Source organism: Malaclemys terrapin, chromosome 13 (genome assembly GCF_027887155.1).
Source record: "Malaclemys terrapin pileata isolate rMalTer1 chromosome 13, rMalTer1.hap1, whole genome shotgun sequence".
In the NCBI taxonomy this organism is placed as follows: domain Eukaryota; kingdom Metazoa; phylum Chordata; order Testudines; family Emydidae; genus Malaclemys; species Malaclemys terrapin.
In genome coordinates this window covers 40,614,762-40,629,367 of record NC_071517.1, presented here as the reverse complement: position 1 = coordinate 40,629,367, position 14,606 = coordinate 40,614,762, and the positions used below count along the sequence as shown (strand labels likewise).

The 14,606-nt window shown below is 49.2% G+C and overlaps 1 protein-coding gene across 1 annotated transcript; it reads left to right on the top strand.

Moving 5' to 3' along the window:
- Positions 1-1,532: 1,532 nt before the first annotated feature.
- Positions 1,533-4,145, top strand: LOC128847380 (zinc finger protein 850-like). The gene has a single exon (XM_054046770.1). The coding sequence runs from the start codon at positions 1,533-1,535 to the stop codon at positions 4,143-4,145; it is 2,613 nt and encodes an 870-aa protein (XP_053902745.1).
- Positions 4,146-14,606: the final 10,461 nt, after the last annotated feature.

The window sequence follows — 14,606 nt, the reverse complement described above, 5'->3', positions numbered from 1 at the left end:
CGCCCGCACCAGATTGCCTCCGTTCCGTCTCCACCACCCACCTCGGGGAGGGAGGTGGGCAGCACACAGAGCCCCTCCCCCAGCCAGAGGGACCCGCCAGGGGGGCCAGTTGAGTCCCAGCAGTGCTAGCCTTACCTGGAGCGGCTCCCAGGAAGCATCCAGCAGGCAGGTCCCGTCCCTCTGGCTCCTAAGGTCGAGCGGGTCAGGAATGGTCGAAGGGGGTGGGTGGGCTTGCTGCCGGCGTCTACAAGCCCCACACCCCAGCACTCAGCATAGACCTCCTCACTGCCTCTGTGCGTGCCTGGGGAGTGGGGCTACAGCACTCTGCAGGCTCATGCCGGCCGGCGGGGAAGAGCCAGGTGTTCATTTGTGCTTCCCCAGGCCCAGGAAGAAGATGTGAGTGGCGACGGCTTTCGTCCTCCACCAGACGGTCCCCTGATATCAGGACATAGTGCGTCCCAGCCGATGTAAGGTCGGGACATGGGACAAATACCCTAAAATCGGGACTGTGCTGATAATATCGGGTCGTCTGGTCACCCTAACTAGAAGCCGTGGGGTCTGCGTGTCTGAATCTGGTCAGATTCTTCCTTGGTCAGTTAGATCAGAGGCGAGTGGTTCCATAATGCACAGCTGCCGTATGAGAGAGACTTGCATCTCTGTGCCCTCTCCAGTGGGACATGGGTGTCAAAATCCAATGGACAAGCTAAACCATCCCCACCCCTCCAGCTTTCAAAGGGGCATAAATCCAGCATTGTCCTGACTGTGTTGTTTCTCGGCTTCACGCACAAACCCTGTTCACCTCCCTCCTTGGGAATAGCTCCAGCCATGGGGAGTGCTCTGGGCTCTGCAGGTTTAGAAAGAAGCAGGGGTTTAAGTGCAGAGCTGTGTGAGAGTCAGCAAGGCCCCCAGAGTGCACAATCCTGGGAACGCCTAGTGAGAGTGTAGTAATAATTCAATTCACCTCCCCAGACAACTCCCTCTGCACAAGGGGGCTCACTGACCATTTCCCCATCCTCTTGGATTAACCGCTCTTCCAGCAGAGCACAGGGACAGGTTGCACTCACGGAATGTTCTTTCTGACAAATACTCCACCAATGCTCCATGCACCGTGATCTGGTCTGATTTCACCCTCTGCACAGGATTTCCAATTCCCAAACCTGAGCTCATCTCCCGGCTGGAACGAGGGGAAGAGCCGTGGGTGCCCGATCTCCAGGCCTGCAAAGAAAGAAGGCTTCCGAGATGCACCCATACAGGTGAGGACTGACACAGAAACAATCTAGGGAATGAAAGAAGTTGAGAATCCCAAAATATGGTGTGAGTAAGCACCCTCAGTTCTTCCTCATCTCAGCTGGGACAGGGCTGCAGTCATCAGATATAGCTCAAGCCATTCTATCGAGCCTCTTAGCTGCAGGAGTTTGCTTCCCAGCTTTCCTTCCCTGTGAGTGTTTGGGTGGGATGTGGTGGCAGAGTGCAATTACTCACTCTTTGTGTTGGGTTTTTCCTCGGTGCTATTCCTCATTCTCCCCAGCACAATGACTCCTGTCTGGATTGTGTCTCTCCCAGTAGGTGCTGAGCGAGAGAGTGAGAATCAGCAGGGGAATCATCATGAGGAAGTTCCCGGGGAAGTGGAACTGCAGGGGACCTTTGTAGGAAGAGCTGAAGGGAATTTTTCCCAGTGCTTGGAGCAGGAAGAAGGCTGGGGTAACTGGCACAGGTCAGAGAGGCTTCTGGAAAACCACGCAGGGAAGAGAGTGGATGAATCTATTAACGCTGGGGGAGGAGGCAAGGATCCCAGAGCGCAGCAGACAAATCCCAAGGAAGAGACACCCGGGCACTACCCTCAGTTTGCGAAAGAATTCATTGTGAGATCACAGCTTGTGACACATCAGAAAATCTATACTGGAGGGAAACCCCCTCAATGCTTGGACGATGGGGAAAGTTTTAATAAGCTCTCAGATCTTAATAACTATGGGAGCAGCCACACTGAAGAGAAACCCGCTCAATCCCTCCAGTGGGGGAAATGTTTCATTTCGAAGACACATATAATTAGACATCAGTTAAGCCACACAAGGGAGAGACCCCATAAGTGCTTGGACTGTGGGAAAAGATTCATAAGAAAGTCAAACCTTGTTAAACATCAGGCAATCCACAGAGGAGAGAGACCCCACAAGTGCTTGGACTGTGGGAAAAGTTTCATACAGAAGTCAAACCTAGTTCGTCATCAGGCAATCCACACAGGAGAAAGATGCCACAAGTGCTTGGACTGTGGGAAAAGTTTCATAAGAAGGTCAGACCTTGTTAAACATCAGGCATTACACACAGGAGCGAGACCCCACAGGTGCTTAGACTGTGGGAAAAGTTTCATACAGAGGTTAGAGCTTGTTAAACATCAGGCAATCCACACAGGAGAGAGACCCCACAAGTGCTTGGACTGTGGGAAACTTTTCATACAGAGGTCACACCTAGTTCGTCATCAGGCAATCCACACAGGAGAGAGACTCCACAAGTGCTTGGACTGTGGGAAAAGTTTCAAAAGAAGGTCACACCTAGTTCGTCATCAGGCAATCCACACAGGAGAGAGACTCCACAAGTGCTTGGACTGTGGGAAAAGTTTCAAAAGAAGGTCACACCTAGTTCGTCATCAGGCAATCCACACAGGAGAGAGACCCCACAAGTGCTTGGACTGTGGGAAAAGTTTCATAAGAAGGTCACACCTTGTTAAACATCAGGCATTACACACAGGAGCGAAACCCCATAAGTGCTTGGACTGTGGGAAAAGTTTCATACAAAGGTCAGACCTTGTTCATCATCAGGCAATCCACACAGGAGAAAGACCCCACAAGTGCTTGGACTGTGGGAAAAGTTTCATAAGAAAGTCAAACCTTGTTAAACATCAGGCAATCCACACAGGAGAAAGACCTTACAAGTGCTTGAACTGTGGGAAAAGTTTCATAAGAAAGTCAAACCTTGTTCAACATCAGGCAATCCACACAGGAGAGAGACCTCACAAGTGCTTGGACTGTGGGAAAAGTTTCATGAAAAGGTCAGACCTTGTTAAACATCAGGCATTACACACAGGAGCGAGACCCCACAGGTGCTTAGACTGTGGGAAAAGTTTCATACAGAGGTTAGAGCTTGTTAAACATCAGGCAATCCACACAGGAGAGAGACCCCACAGGTGCTTGGACTGTGGGAAACTTTTCATACAGAGGTCACACCTAGTTCGTCATCAGGCAATCCACACAGGAGAGAGACTCCACAAGTGCTTGGACTGTGGGAAAAGTTTCAAAAGAAGGTCACACCTAGTTCGTCATCAGGCAATCCACACAGGAGAGAGACTCCACAAGTGCTTGGACTGTGGGAAAAGTTTCAAAAGAAGGTCACACCTAGTTCGTCATCAGGCAATCCACACAGGAGAGAGACCCCACAAGTGCTTGGACTGTGGGAAAAGTTTCAAAAGAAGGTCACACCTTGTTAAACATCAGGCAGTCCACACAGGAGAGAGACCCCACAAGTGCTTGGACTGTGGGAAAAGTTTTATAGAAAGGACAGAACTTGTTAAACATCAGGCTTTACACACAGGAGAACGACCTCACAAGTGCTTGAACTGTGGAAAAAGTTTCATAAGAAGGTCACACCTTGTTAAACATCAGGCAATCCACACAGGAGAGAGACCACACAAGTGCTTGGACTGTGGAAAAAGTTTTATAAGAAAGTCAAACCTTGTTCAACATCAGTCAATCCACACAGGAGAGAAACCCCACAAGTGCTTGGACTGTGGGAAAAGTTTCATGAAAAGGTCATACCTTATTAAACATCGGGCTATCCACACAGGAGAGAGACCCCACAAGTGCTTGAACTGTGGGAGAAGTTTCATAAGAAGGTCACACCTTTTTTATCATCAGGCATTACACACAGGAGAGAGACCCCACAAGTGCTTGGAGTGTGGGAAAAGCTTCAGAAGAAAGTCAAAACTTGTTCAACATCAGACAATCCACACAGGAGAGAAACCTCACAAGTGCTTGGACTGTGGGAAAAGTTTCACAGAAAGGTCAAACCTTCGTAAACATCAGGCAATCCACACAGTAGAGAGCCCCACAGGTGCTTGGACTGTGGGAAAAGTTTCATACAGAGTTCAGAGATAGTTCGTCATCAGGCAGTCCACACAGGAGAGAGACCACACTATGGGAAAAGTTTCATAAGAAGGTCACACCTTCTTTATCATCAGGCACTCCACACGGGAGAGAGAGCCCACAAGTGCTTGGACTGTGGGAAAAGTTTTATACAGATGTCACACCTTGTTCAACATCAGTCAATCCACACAGGAGAGACTCCAGAGGTGCTTGGACTGCTGGAAATGTTTCATATAGAGGTCTAGCCTCATTACACATGGAAGAATCCATACAGGATCTAAACGTCTGTGACACATGGCAAGAAAGGGTTAAGCAACTTGTATGTAATTGACTCAGAGTCAACATTTAGAGAGAGATTTTAACAGTGTTTCTGCCTTAGATAAGCTAGAGTTTGAAATGTAAATGTGTATTTTTAAAGACTTGGAAGAAGAGGGCAAGTCATGTCTGAGTAACCTAATTGCCTTCTATGATGAGATAACTGGTTCTGTGGATGAGGGGAGAGCAGTAGATGTGTTATTCCTTGATTTTAGCAAAGCTTTTGATATGATCTCCTACAGTATTCTTGCCAGCAAGTTAAAGAAGTATGGGCTGGATGAATGGACCATAAAGTGTATAGAAAGCTGGCTAGATCATCGGGTTCAATGGGTAGTGATCAATGGCTCCATGTCTAGTTGGCAGCCGGTATCAAGTGGCGTGTCCCAGTGGTCGGTCCTGGGGCCGGTTTTGTTCAGTATCTTCATTAATGATCTGGAGGATGATGTGGACTGCACCCTCAGAAAGTTTGCAGATGACACTAAACTGGGAGGAGTGGTAGATATGCTGTAGGGTAGGGATATGATACAGAGGGACGTAGACAAATTAGAGAATTAGGCCAAAATAAATCTGATGAGGTTCAACAAGGACAAGTGGAGAGTCCTGCACTTAGGATCAAAGAATCCCATTCATTGCTACAGACGAGGGACCGAATGGCTAGGCAGCATTTCTGCAGGTTTATGGTGGATGAGAAGCTGGATATAAATCAACAGTCTGCCTTTGTTGCCAAGAAGGCTAAGGGCATTTTGGGCTGTTAAAGTAGGGGCATTGCCAGCAGATCGAGGGATGTGATCGTTCCCCTCTATTCAAGATTGGTGAGGCCTCATCTGGAGTATTGTGTCCAGTTTTGGTCCCCATACTACAAGAAGGATGTGGAAAAGTTGGAAGTCCAGCGGAGGGCAACGAAAATGATTAGGGGGCTGGAGCACATGACTTACGAGGAGAGGCTGAGAGAACGGGGATTGTTTAGTCTATAGAAGAGAAGAATGATGGGGGATTTGGTAGTTGCTTTCAACTACCGGAAAGGGGGTTCCAAAGAGGATGGATCTAGACTGTTCTCAGTGGTACCAGATGACAGAACAAGGAGTAATGGTGTATAGTTGCAGTGGGGAAAGTTTAGGTTGGATATGAGGAAACACTGTTTCCCTTTCTGGGATGATTTAGTTGGGGATTGGTCCTGCTTTAAGCAGGGGGTTCGACTAGATGACCTCCGGAGTTCCCTTCCAACCCTGATATTCTATGATTCTAAGAGGGGTAACTGTAGTAGTCTATGTTTAGCTATCCAAAGGGTTCCTGTATTCTGTTATTTCAGGGATCAATAATTCAGCCATTATAACCGTCGCCCGTGCCACCTGCCCTATTCTAGCTCAGTCTCATTGAATTCGCTGGGGGTAGCGGGTGAAGGATGGAGGGAATGTTTATAGCTGAAATCACCAAAATGTGTTTTGCCAGGTTAATGTCAATGGGATCTGTTCTGCTCTCCTGCTCGGACATTCTCTCTGGGGATCCCGGAGACGGAAAGGAGCAGATGTTACGTTCTTGGCTACCAATCCCCACGGTGACTCTATGCACTAGTAATTCTCCAAGTGTGGGTAGAGCTCCCAATGAAGGCACAGGAATGTGTCAGGGGAGGCGTGATCAGTGTGGGTTGTTTGGTTTTTTTTTAAAGAGCACTGGCTGTCAGCCCCAGTTGGCTGCGGCTCATGAGGAAGGAACAGGCCTAGCTGGGAGTTGTGGATCAATGCTCAGGCTCTCAAACCCAGGTGCAGCAGCAGCACAGAAGTAAGAGTGGCAATGGGGTGATAAGTGTTGTGAACAGCGATATTGACGAATATCACTTTTCACGTGGCCACCCTAACTTCTGTGCTGCTATTGGAGGTCTTCAGAGCTGTGCACATTGCTAGCGACTACTCTGCCTTTAGAGCTCGATGGTGATATATGTGCTTTTGAGGGTGGAGGGGTAAATGACCACAGACACAAAGAAGGCGGGTGGTGATGAAACACATCTGAGAACCACTGGTCTACACTCTTATGGGCACCACGTTTACAAAATGATAATTCTTCTCCAAAGTATGTCTTGTGCGGTATCCTAGGAAAAGTCATCACCTGCTGAATATTATTGTCCCATTAAAATGTGTCTATCAGCACTGTCCATGGAGCTCTGAGAGTTTGCTGTATGTTTGTTACATGCTGTAAAGCTGGAAAACGCCCACAGACGAGCTCCTCCTAGACAATGGCACATGCACACCAGCTAGGTGCTACGTGGCCAGTAATTGCTCAGCCGGCCATTCACCAGCTGTGGAGCTGGGAACAGGAGAGTTACAATTCACCAGAAGGACGGCTGGATGCTCACTTAGGCCACAGACTGATTGTCGCCTGCCCCCCGACTGGGGGATGAACCTCAAAGAGGAGAGTGGTATAAAAGCACAAGGGAGAATTGCCTCCATTTTTACCTCTCCTCTCCCATCTTTACAGAAGGAAGCAAAATGGCTTGAAAGGGAACAGGGACCTTGGACTGGGGAGGGTGTAAGGAAATCCAGCTTGGGTTTAAGAACTGTGAACTGCCTGCAACAGCGGGCGGGATGCGAAAACCTGCTTGCTTCTCATTTTCCTTAAATTGGTAAAATTTAGGATTTAAAATTCAAGTTTTAATTTTATAGTTTTAACCGGTTCTGACCTTTTACATCTTTCTCCCTTGTAATCCCTAAAAACCCCCTTGCTCCAGTTAATAAACTGGTTTTAGTGTTTTGTCTGGACCTGTGTGTTTTCATTGAAGTGTTTGGGGGATTTGACTGGAGAGAACAAGGCTGTGTCCTAATCCGGCCCCTTTATGGGGGTGACCCACTAATTACTGAGTTTTTCCATCACCGTGAACAGACCGAGCAGTCCAAGATGCACATTCCCGGGGTGTAAGGGATGGAGAATTAAGCAGTTCAACAGTCCAGATTGTACCTTGTGGAATGTCTCACACCCGCTGTCTCCTGGCACAATTGTGCCTTCATCATCCTGATCCTGAAAGGCAAACGAAGGAGGGCAAACCAGAGAAGAGGAACCAGCCGACATCCTCAACTCCACCGACTTTGGTTTTGGCTAAATTCTGAACTCCCCCTGGCATGTTAGACTTGAGGTTCTGCTGCCAGCCATCCCCTCACGCATCTGTTTCCTTCCTAATGGTCAGGGGTGCAAGTAACTTAAAGGACTTAGCCCAGGGGTGAGCAACATTTTTGGCCCAAGGGCAACATGAGGATTATAAAATTGTATGGAGGGCCAGGTAGGGAAGGCTGTGTCTCTGCAAACAGCCTGGCCCTGCCCCCTATCTGCCCCCTCCCACTTTCCACCCCCTGACTGCCCCCTTCAGAATCGCCAACAGTGACCTCGCTGGGTAAGGGATTCCTGTCCCCTCAGATATTAGAAGTAGGGTGACATAGATGTCTCGGTGAATTACCCAATCCCACATGCATCCTCCCTTTGGACCCGGCAGGATTCGGTATGTGGGAGCCCACACCCCCTCAACCAGTCCATATGCTTGGAAGGAGCACTGAGAACATCCGCACCTCCATTCAGATAGTCTCCAAGTATGTCTCCATGGCCACAGATCAGATGGTACTCCTGATGTGTCTGTAAGGGCAGTGGGCCAAGCCTGATACTCTAGATCATTCCGAATGGCCATTAGCTGGTCATTCAAGAAATCCTGAATTTTTGAACATGCTAGATCCCACTGCAATGCCTTCCCAGCCTTAGTGATATTCAATACCATCTCTGTCAGCAACTTCTGGGTCATAGAACTAAGGGCGGAGATAATATGTAACTCACCAACTCCAGCCTGTACCTGGGTTAGTTGTGCCCCAATTTCTCATCATGTTTTGGTTCTTAAAAATATTCCAAACTGCTGCTGCACTATTGGCCCCATCTCATAGGGATCCGGTCAAGTCACTTTTCTTTCTAGAGGAAATAACTCAAGCCCTCTGTTGTGCTAATCTAATGGCAGCCCCCTGTGAGCAATTTGGGTATGTAGAGGTGATCTGGAAATTGGATAAGGGTAATGAAAATTTAACAGTCCCTAGTGTAGTGTTAATCACAGTTCATTGATATCCTAATACATTTCTTTTTGGTGTAGTACTATACCACATTCCCAAGCATGGGTTCCACAAGTTTCTTCCTGCCAGTGTATAATTCTTTGTTTCTTCACCAGGGTCAGTTCTTAATGTCTCTTGTAGGCAGGAATCCCTGGACTTTGGTGGTTCCAATGAAGCAAGTGTTCCTTCTTCTCTTTTCCTGAAACAGTCATGGTTCAGCATTATACAGGGGAGAGGTTACTAGCACATCACCCTGTAATGGTTTTGTGTCTTCTAAAAAAATTCAAAGGCACAGTAGGTCTGTCAGTGGATAAGGGAGAGGTTACTAGCACTTCACCTTGTCTTTTTTTCCTTTTTCCTGCTGTCCAGAAGGCACAGCAGAGCTAGAAGGAGAAATAGGCTTATCAGTCGGAGAGCCCTCCCGAGGTGGAGGGGTCTTTTTACAGTGAGAAGCATGGGTCCATTCCAGGTAGGCAGTCCTTGGCACTTCACAGCGGTGTTGGTGGTTAACAGCACTTAGAAAGGGCCTTTCCAGCATGGAGCCAAAGCAGTCTTTTGTTGATGGACTTTACATAGACTCAGTCTCCTTGTTTCAATGAACAGCAGGGCTGCTAGGGTCTTTGGGTAGCACTTCTTTTATCTGTGAGAAAAGAAACCTAACGCATTTCATTAATGCCTGGCAGTGTTTTGCAGATCTCATAGTTGCTTGGGCACATTCAGGCCCCCCTGTTCTTGGCTGTCAGCCAAGTCTTAGCTGTGGGCATTGTCCTGGGATGGGGCCAGCATCTTATCTTTGGACTGAGCTTGCTAGCTATTTTTTTTCCAGTTAACTCGTTCTGTTCTTTTTCCTTCTCCCCTTCTTGGGTTCTTTTAACCTACAAAGGAAACTTCCAGTCTTCATTCATACACCTTTTCCCAACAATGAACACATACACATTGCTATTATACAGTACATTAGTCTTATTATTCAATGTATGCCATGTACACCCTTCCAGTAAAAGAACTTTATTACAGAGCTATGGAGTAACAAACCAGGACAAGCACACCCACCTTTGAGGAGTCCACTCGGTACAACCTCTGGTGTCCAATAGCTTTCCTCCCTCCCCAGCCCTCTGGCTAGAAATCTGAGGTAGCCAGAAGGATCCCATGGGCAATATGGGGAATGGGTTAACCTTCCATGTCCTTGCTTCCAAAGACTGTTGGTGTGCAAATTTTAACAATTTTGGCCATAGAACACAAAAATAATTCCTATTGTGCCAGTAAATGCATGGTACGTTGAATGCTATTCAGCTGGCATCCATTTTCTCTGATGATCTGAAAGACAAAACAACACAGGTCTACCCCTTCTGAGCAGTCAGTCAAGGGTATGTCTGTGTAGATTTGTTCCCGTGCTATAGCAGGGAGTTTCTTGAGGAGTTGGTGTAGTTTCTTTTGGTATGTCTCAGTGGGATCGGAGGATAGTGGCCTGTAGAAAGTGGTGTTGGAGAGTTGCTTGGCAGCCTCCTGTTCATAATCCGACCTATTCATGATGACTGCAGCCCCTCCTTTGTCAGCCCCTTTGATTAGAATGTCAGGCTTGTTTCTGAGGCCGTGGAAGGCGTTGCGTTCTGTGCGGCTGAGGTTATGGGGCAAGTGATGCTGTTTGTTCACAATCTGAGCCTGTGCACGTCTGTGGAAGCACTCTGTGTAGAAGTCCACTCTGTCATTTCGACCGTCAGAAGGAGTCCACGTAGAATTCTTCTTCTCGTATTGTTGATAGGAGGGTTCCTTTGGGTCAGTGCGCTGTTCAGTGGTGTGTTGAAAATATTCCTTGAGTCGGAGACGACAAAAGTAGGCTTCCAGATCACCACAGAATTGTATCATGTGCGGGCGGGTGGTGGGGCAGAAAGAGAGTCCCCGAGATAGGACAGACTCTTCTGCTGGGTTAAGGGTGTGTTTGGATAGATTAACAATATTGGTGGGTGAGTTAAGGGTACCCTTGTTGAAGCCCCCTGTGGCGTGTAGGAGTTTAGATCGTTTACTGCCCTTAATAAGCATCAGAAAATAAACACACGAGAGAGAACCCATAAGTGTTTGGACTGTGGGAAAGGTTTCACAGAGATCAGCACTTCTTACACATCAGACACTTCACACAGGAGAGGGACCTCGTAAGTTCTTGGACTGTGGGAAAGGTTTCATACTAAGCTCACAACTTATTAGACATCAGAGAATCCACACAAGAGCCAGACCTTATATATGCTTGGAATGTGGGGAAAATTGTAACTGTAGCTCAAAACTCACTCAACATGAAAAAACCCACATGTGAGAAAGACACTATAAATATTTTGAAAGTAGGAAAAGTTTAATTGGAGCTCTCGTCTTATTGCACACCTCACATTCCTTCTTAAGACAAACCTCAGAATTGCCTCGACTGTCGGAAATGTTTCCTGTAAAAGTCAGCCGTTATAACACATCAAAGGATCCACACAGGAGAGAGACCTCATCAGTGCTTGGACTGTGGGGAAAGCTTCATTCAGCGATCACCCCTCATTAAAAGTCAGAGAATCCACAGAGGTACGAGAGAGCCTAGGAATAGCCGGACTGCAGAAAAAGATTCAATTTGACTTCACACCTCAGTGACCCACACAGCAGAGAGGCCTTGAATGCGGGGGAAGCATTAGGTGCTCCCGGAGTATCAAGCATCTAGAAATCTGTACAGGGAAGAAACCGCTGAGATGTTCTCAGTGCGGAAAACGCTTCAAGTGGAGCTAACACCATGTTGGACATCCGAGACTCCCCCACACAGCAGGGAAATTCTCTCAGGGCCCTGACTAGGCCATAGGAATAACCCCATTTCCTCGTTCCCACACACGTCAGGGGCTTTTGGCTCCCAAGCATCCAGCTGCCCATGACTGGGGTGAGGATCCAGCAGCAGCCAAGCATCAGCTGGTCAGTGACCCACTGGCTCTGCCTGGTCTAAGCAAACCCCAGGCAGAGGAGGAGACGCCCCGATCAGCCCCTCCCCCCTGCTGCAGCCCTGGCTGCTGAGCTGATGGGCCACAGGTCGGGGAAGGGAGAGAAAGAAACTCCACCAGCTGCTCCCTCTGCCTGGCTGAAGTTCCCCCCTCTCCCCACCCCTGCCAGCCAGGATCCCTCTGCCATGGAGATGAGGAGAAGGACACTTGGGCCAGACCCCACCTTCACTCTAGACACCTGTCCCCAACCCCCATCTTCCACCAGCCCCTGAGCTGGGCTTCCCCACTGACTTGAGCTGTTCCCTTTTGGGCAAGTGTCCCTGGGGGCTGGTAACTCCTCCCCTCCCCAAATCCCCCAAGGTGCTGGGCTCTGGGGGAATCAAATGTTAAGGGATCAGGACTTCGGGTTCTGAAGATGTCTCTGGGGATTGAATGGCTGGGGCTGGTGCAGCTTGATATCAGGGGGAACTGGGTGCGGGGGTATCACGTGTTTGGGGATCATAGGATAAACGCATTCAGACAGCACCACTGAGAGGCACTGATTCCCACAGGACCTTTTGTCAGAGGCCTGGAGATCCCACCTCTGCCTCCGCAGCATCAGCCTCTGAAGTTCTGGCTAGGCTAGGAGGTGAGGTCGGGATTAGCCAGCAGATCTCTGTGACCCTCCACCAGATTTCCTAGTGTAAACTCACTCTGAGCATCTTATGTGCTGTGACCAGTGTTGCCTCATTTTTTACATCCATGTGTGGAATGAATTTGGTTCTATGCACCTGTATGTGTGTAACCCTTCTGCCCATCTAAGTTGGCAGCAACAAGGGCCGGGTTCTGTATCTAGGGGTTCCGTTTCAATAACGCAATGCAAAACCGGCTCGAGCCCCCACCCAGTGACCTGGGACAATTACATACCACCCCCTGGGCGCCTCTAGGAGGCGATACTTCCCCTTTCGCAAGCACGGAGTCTGAGTGTAACAGAAAATGTTTAATAACATGAGGTAAACAACATCAGCATTAAATTGGAAAAACAACACAAACAGGCTTCATGAGCAAAAAACCCACCCCAGCAAATTGGGCTGTGTCCTTTCCCTTTGGTTCTTGAAACCAGCAACCCAAGAATCACCAAGGTCCCAAAAGTCCAACAACCCCAAAGTCTCTTGGGTCCAGCAACCCAAGGATCACCAAAGTCCCAAAAGTCCAACAACCCCCCAAAGTCTCTGTCCCTGGTCAGTGCAGCCCCAGAGTTCAAGTGGGGGGAGGAGGCACGCAGGGTGTTATGGGGCACCTTACGTGATCCGAGACCGACTGGCTGCCTTTCTGTGGGTTTCCGCCGCAGCCTTCTCCACGAGCTGCTCTGCTCCACTCCACCAGCTGTCCTGTGAGCCGCTCCCGCCGTCCACGAACTGCTCTGGCAGCTGCTCCGCTCTGCTCACCGACCTGTGAGCCACTCAGCTCTGCTCCACTTCAGCTGTTCCTTGGGCCGCTCCCACAAGGCTCCGCTCTGCTCCTCCAGCCGCTCTGCTCTGCTCACCGCCCTGTGAGTCGCTCAGCTCCACTCCAACCGTCCCTGTGCGGCTCCACTCTGCTAGCTGCTCCACCAGCCGCTTAGTAGCTTCAGGCTCCCCCACTAGTTAACACAGTCTCAGTGATCTCAGCTCTTAATAACTTTAGCTCTTTTGTGATTTCAGCTCTTAGCAATAGTACCCCAGTGCTAGTGCACCATTAGTCCAAAGTGAATTCAGCTGAGCTGCCTGTAACTAGACTCCTAATAGAATCAAAGTTAGCTCTGACATTCAACAGTGGAGAGAGGAGGTAGTGCAATTGGTGTTTCAAACCCTCAAAGAGAGCCCATATCATCAGATATAAATACCTGACCCCATCCTTTCTCAATTCACTGGGTTTGGTAACCCATGCCCCTTGTCAAGCAAGTGCTACTTAGGTAATGGTGAAGGACTCACTCAGTCCTTCTGTCATACAACAGTTCCACTGGCCTTGATTCACAGAATCAGGGTAACAAAACTTTATTCTTCCTGCCCCAATAATAGAGAAACTGGGGATCCCACACCAGCCAAAGTAACCACTTGGAGTTGCTGTTGTTTCATGCCAGGCGAGTGGCTGTGCCTATGCAAACCAGATCAGCCCCTGGAGTTCTTTTCCACACTCGCCATAATTCACCACCAGATGTCAGGGTAGAGCTCATTCTGACTCTGCTTACATGTGCATCATCTCCATACTAGTTCATATGGGGGTGGGGCCAAGAGGTTTGGAGAGTGTGGGGGGGGCTCCGGGCTGGGAGAGAGGGATTTAAATTAATGGAGATATCCTATCTCCTAGAACTGGAAGGGACCTTGAAAGGTCATCGAGTCCAGACCCCTGCCTTCACTAGCAGGACCAAGTACTGATTTTGCCCCAGATCCCTAAGTGGCTTCTTCAAGGATTGAACTCACAACCCTGGGTTTAGCAGGCCAATGCTCAAACCACTGAGCTATCCCTCCAGGGGTGAGGGCTCTGGCCAGGTGTGCAGACTGTGGGATGGGGCTGCAGATGAGGAGTTTGGGGTGCAGACTGCGGTGGGGAGAGGACTCCTCCCAGCCCTCTCTCACCACAGCTGCTTGGGACTGGGTGAGAGGCACCTCTCCCCAGCCGTGGCAGCTCCTGTGGCTGGGGCGAGGGAGGAGTTCCTCTCCCCAGCAGCTCCAGTGGACCTGGACCAAGCCTGGGGAGGGGCTCCTCTCCTTGCTTTCCTTCACGGCCCTCGATAGCCAGCTGGTCACGCCCTCCCCCTGTCCCACCGTGTCCTGCGTTGGCATGACAGAGAGTTGCCCCACTCACCCCACACTGATCCCTCTTGTGATAACCTCTGCACCCCATGTTCACCACTTGTGTAGGGTTATGATATTTTGTGTGCAAAGTGTGCCTGGTGAGGGATCATTGGAAAACTCATGATCTGCTGAATATTGTGCCGTTGAAATGCGTGTGACACCAGTGCATGTAGAATGGTGAGATTTTAATGTATGTTTGTTGCTACGCTGACCATATTCCAGGTGCCCCAAAAGAGGACACTGATGGGGGGTGGGAGCTGATGGGGGGTGGGAACTGACGGGGGGTTGTAGAGTTAGAGGTGCTGGAGGGGGTGC

Coding starts and splice junctions, on each gene's coding strand:
- LOC128847380 (XM_054046770.1), top strand. CDS start 1,533: ATGACTCCTGTCTGGATTGTGTCTCTCCCAGTAGGTGCTGAGCGAGAG.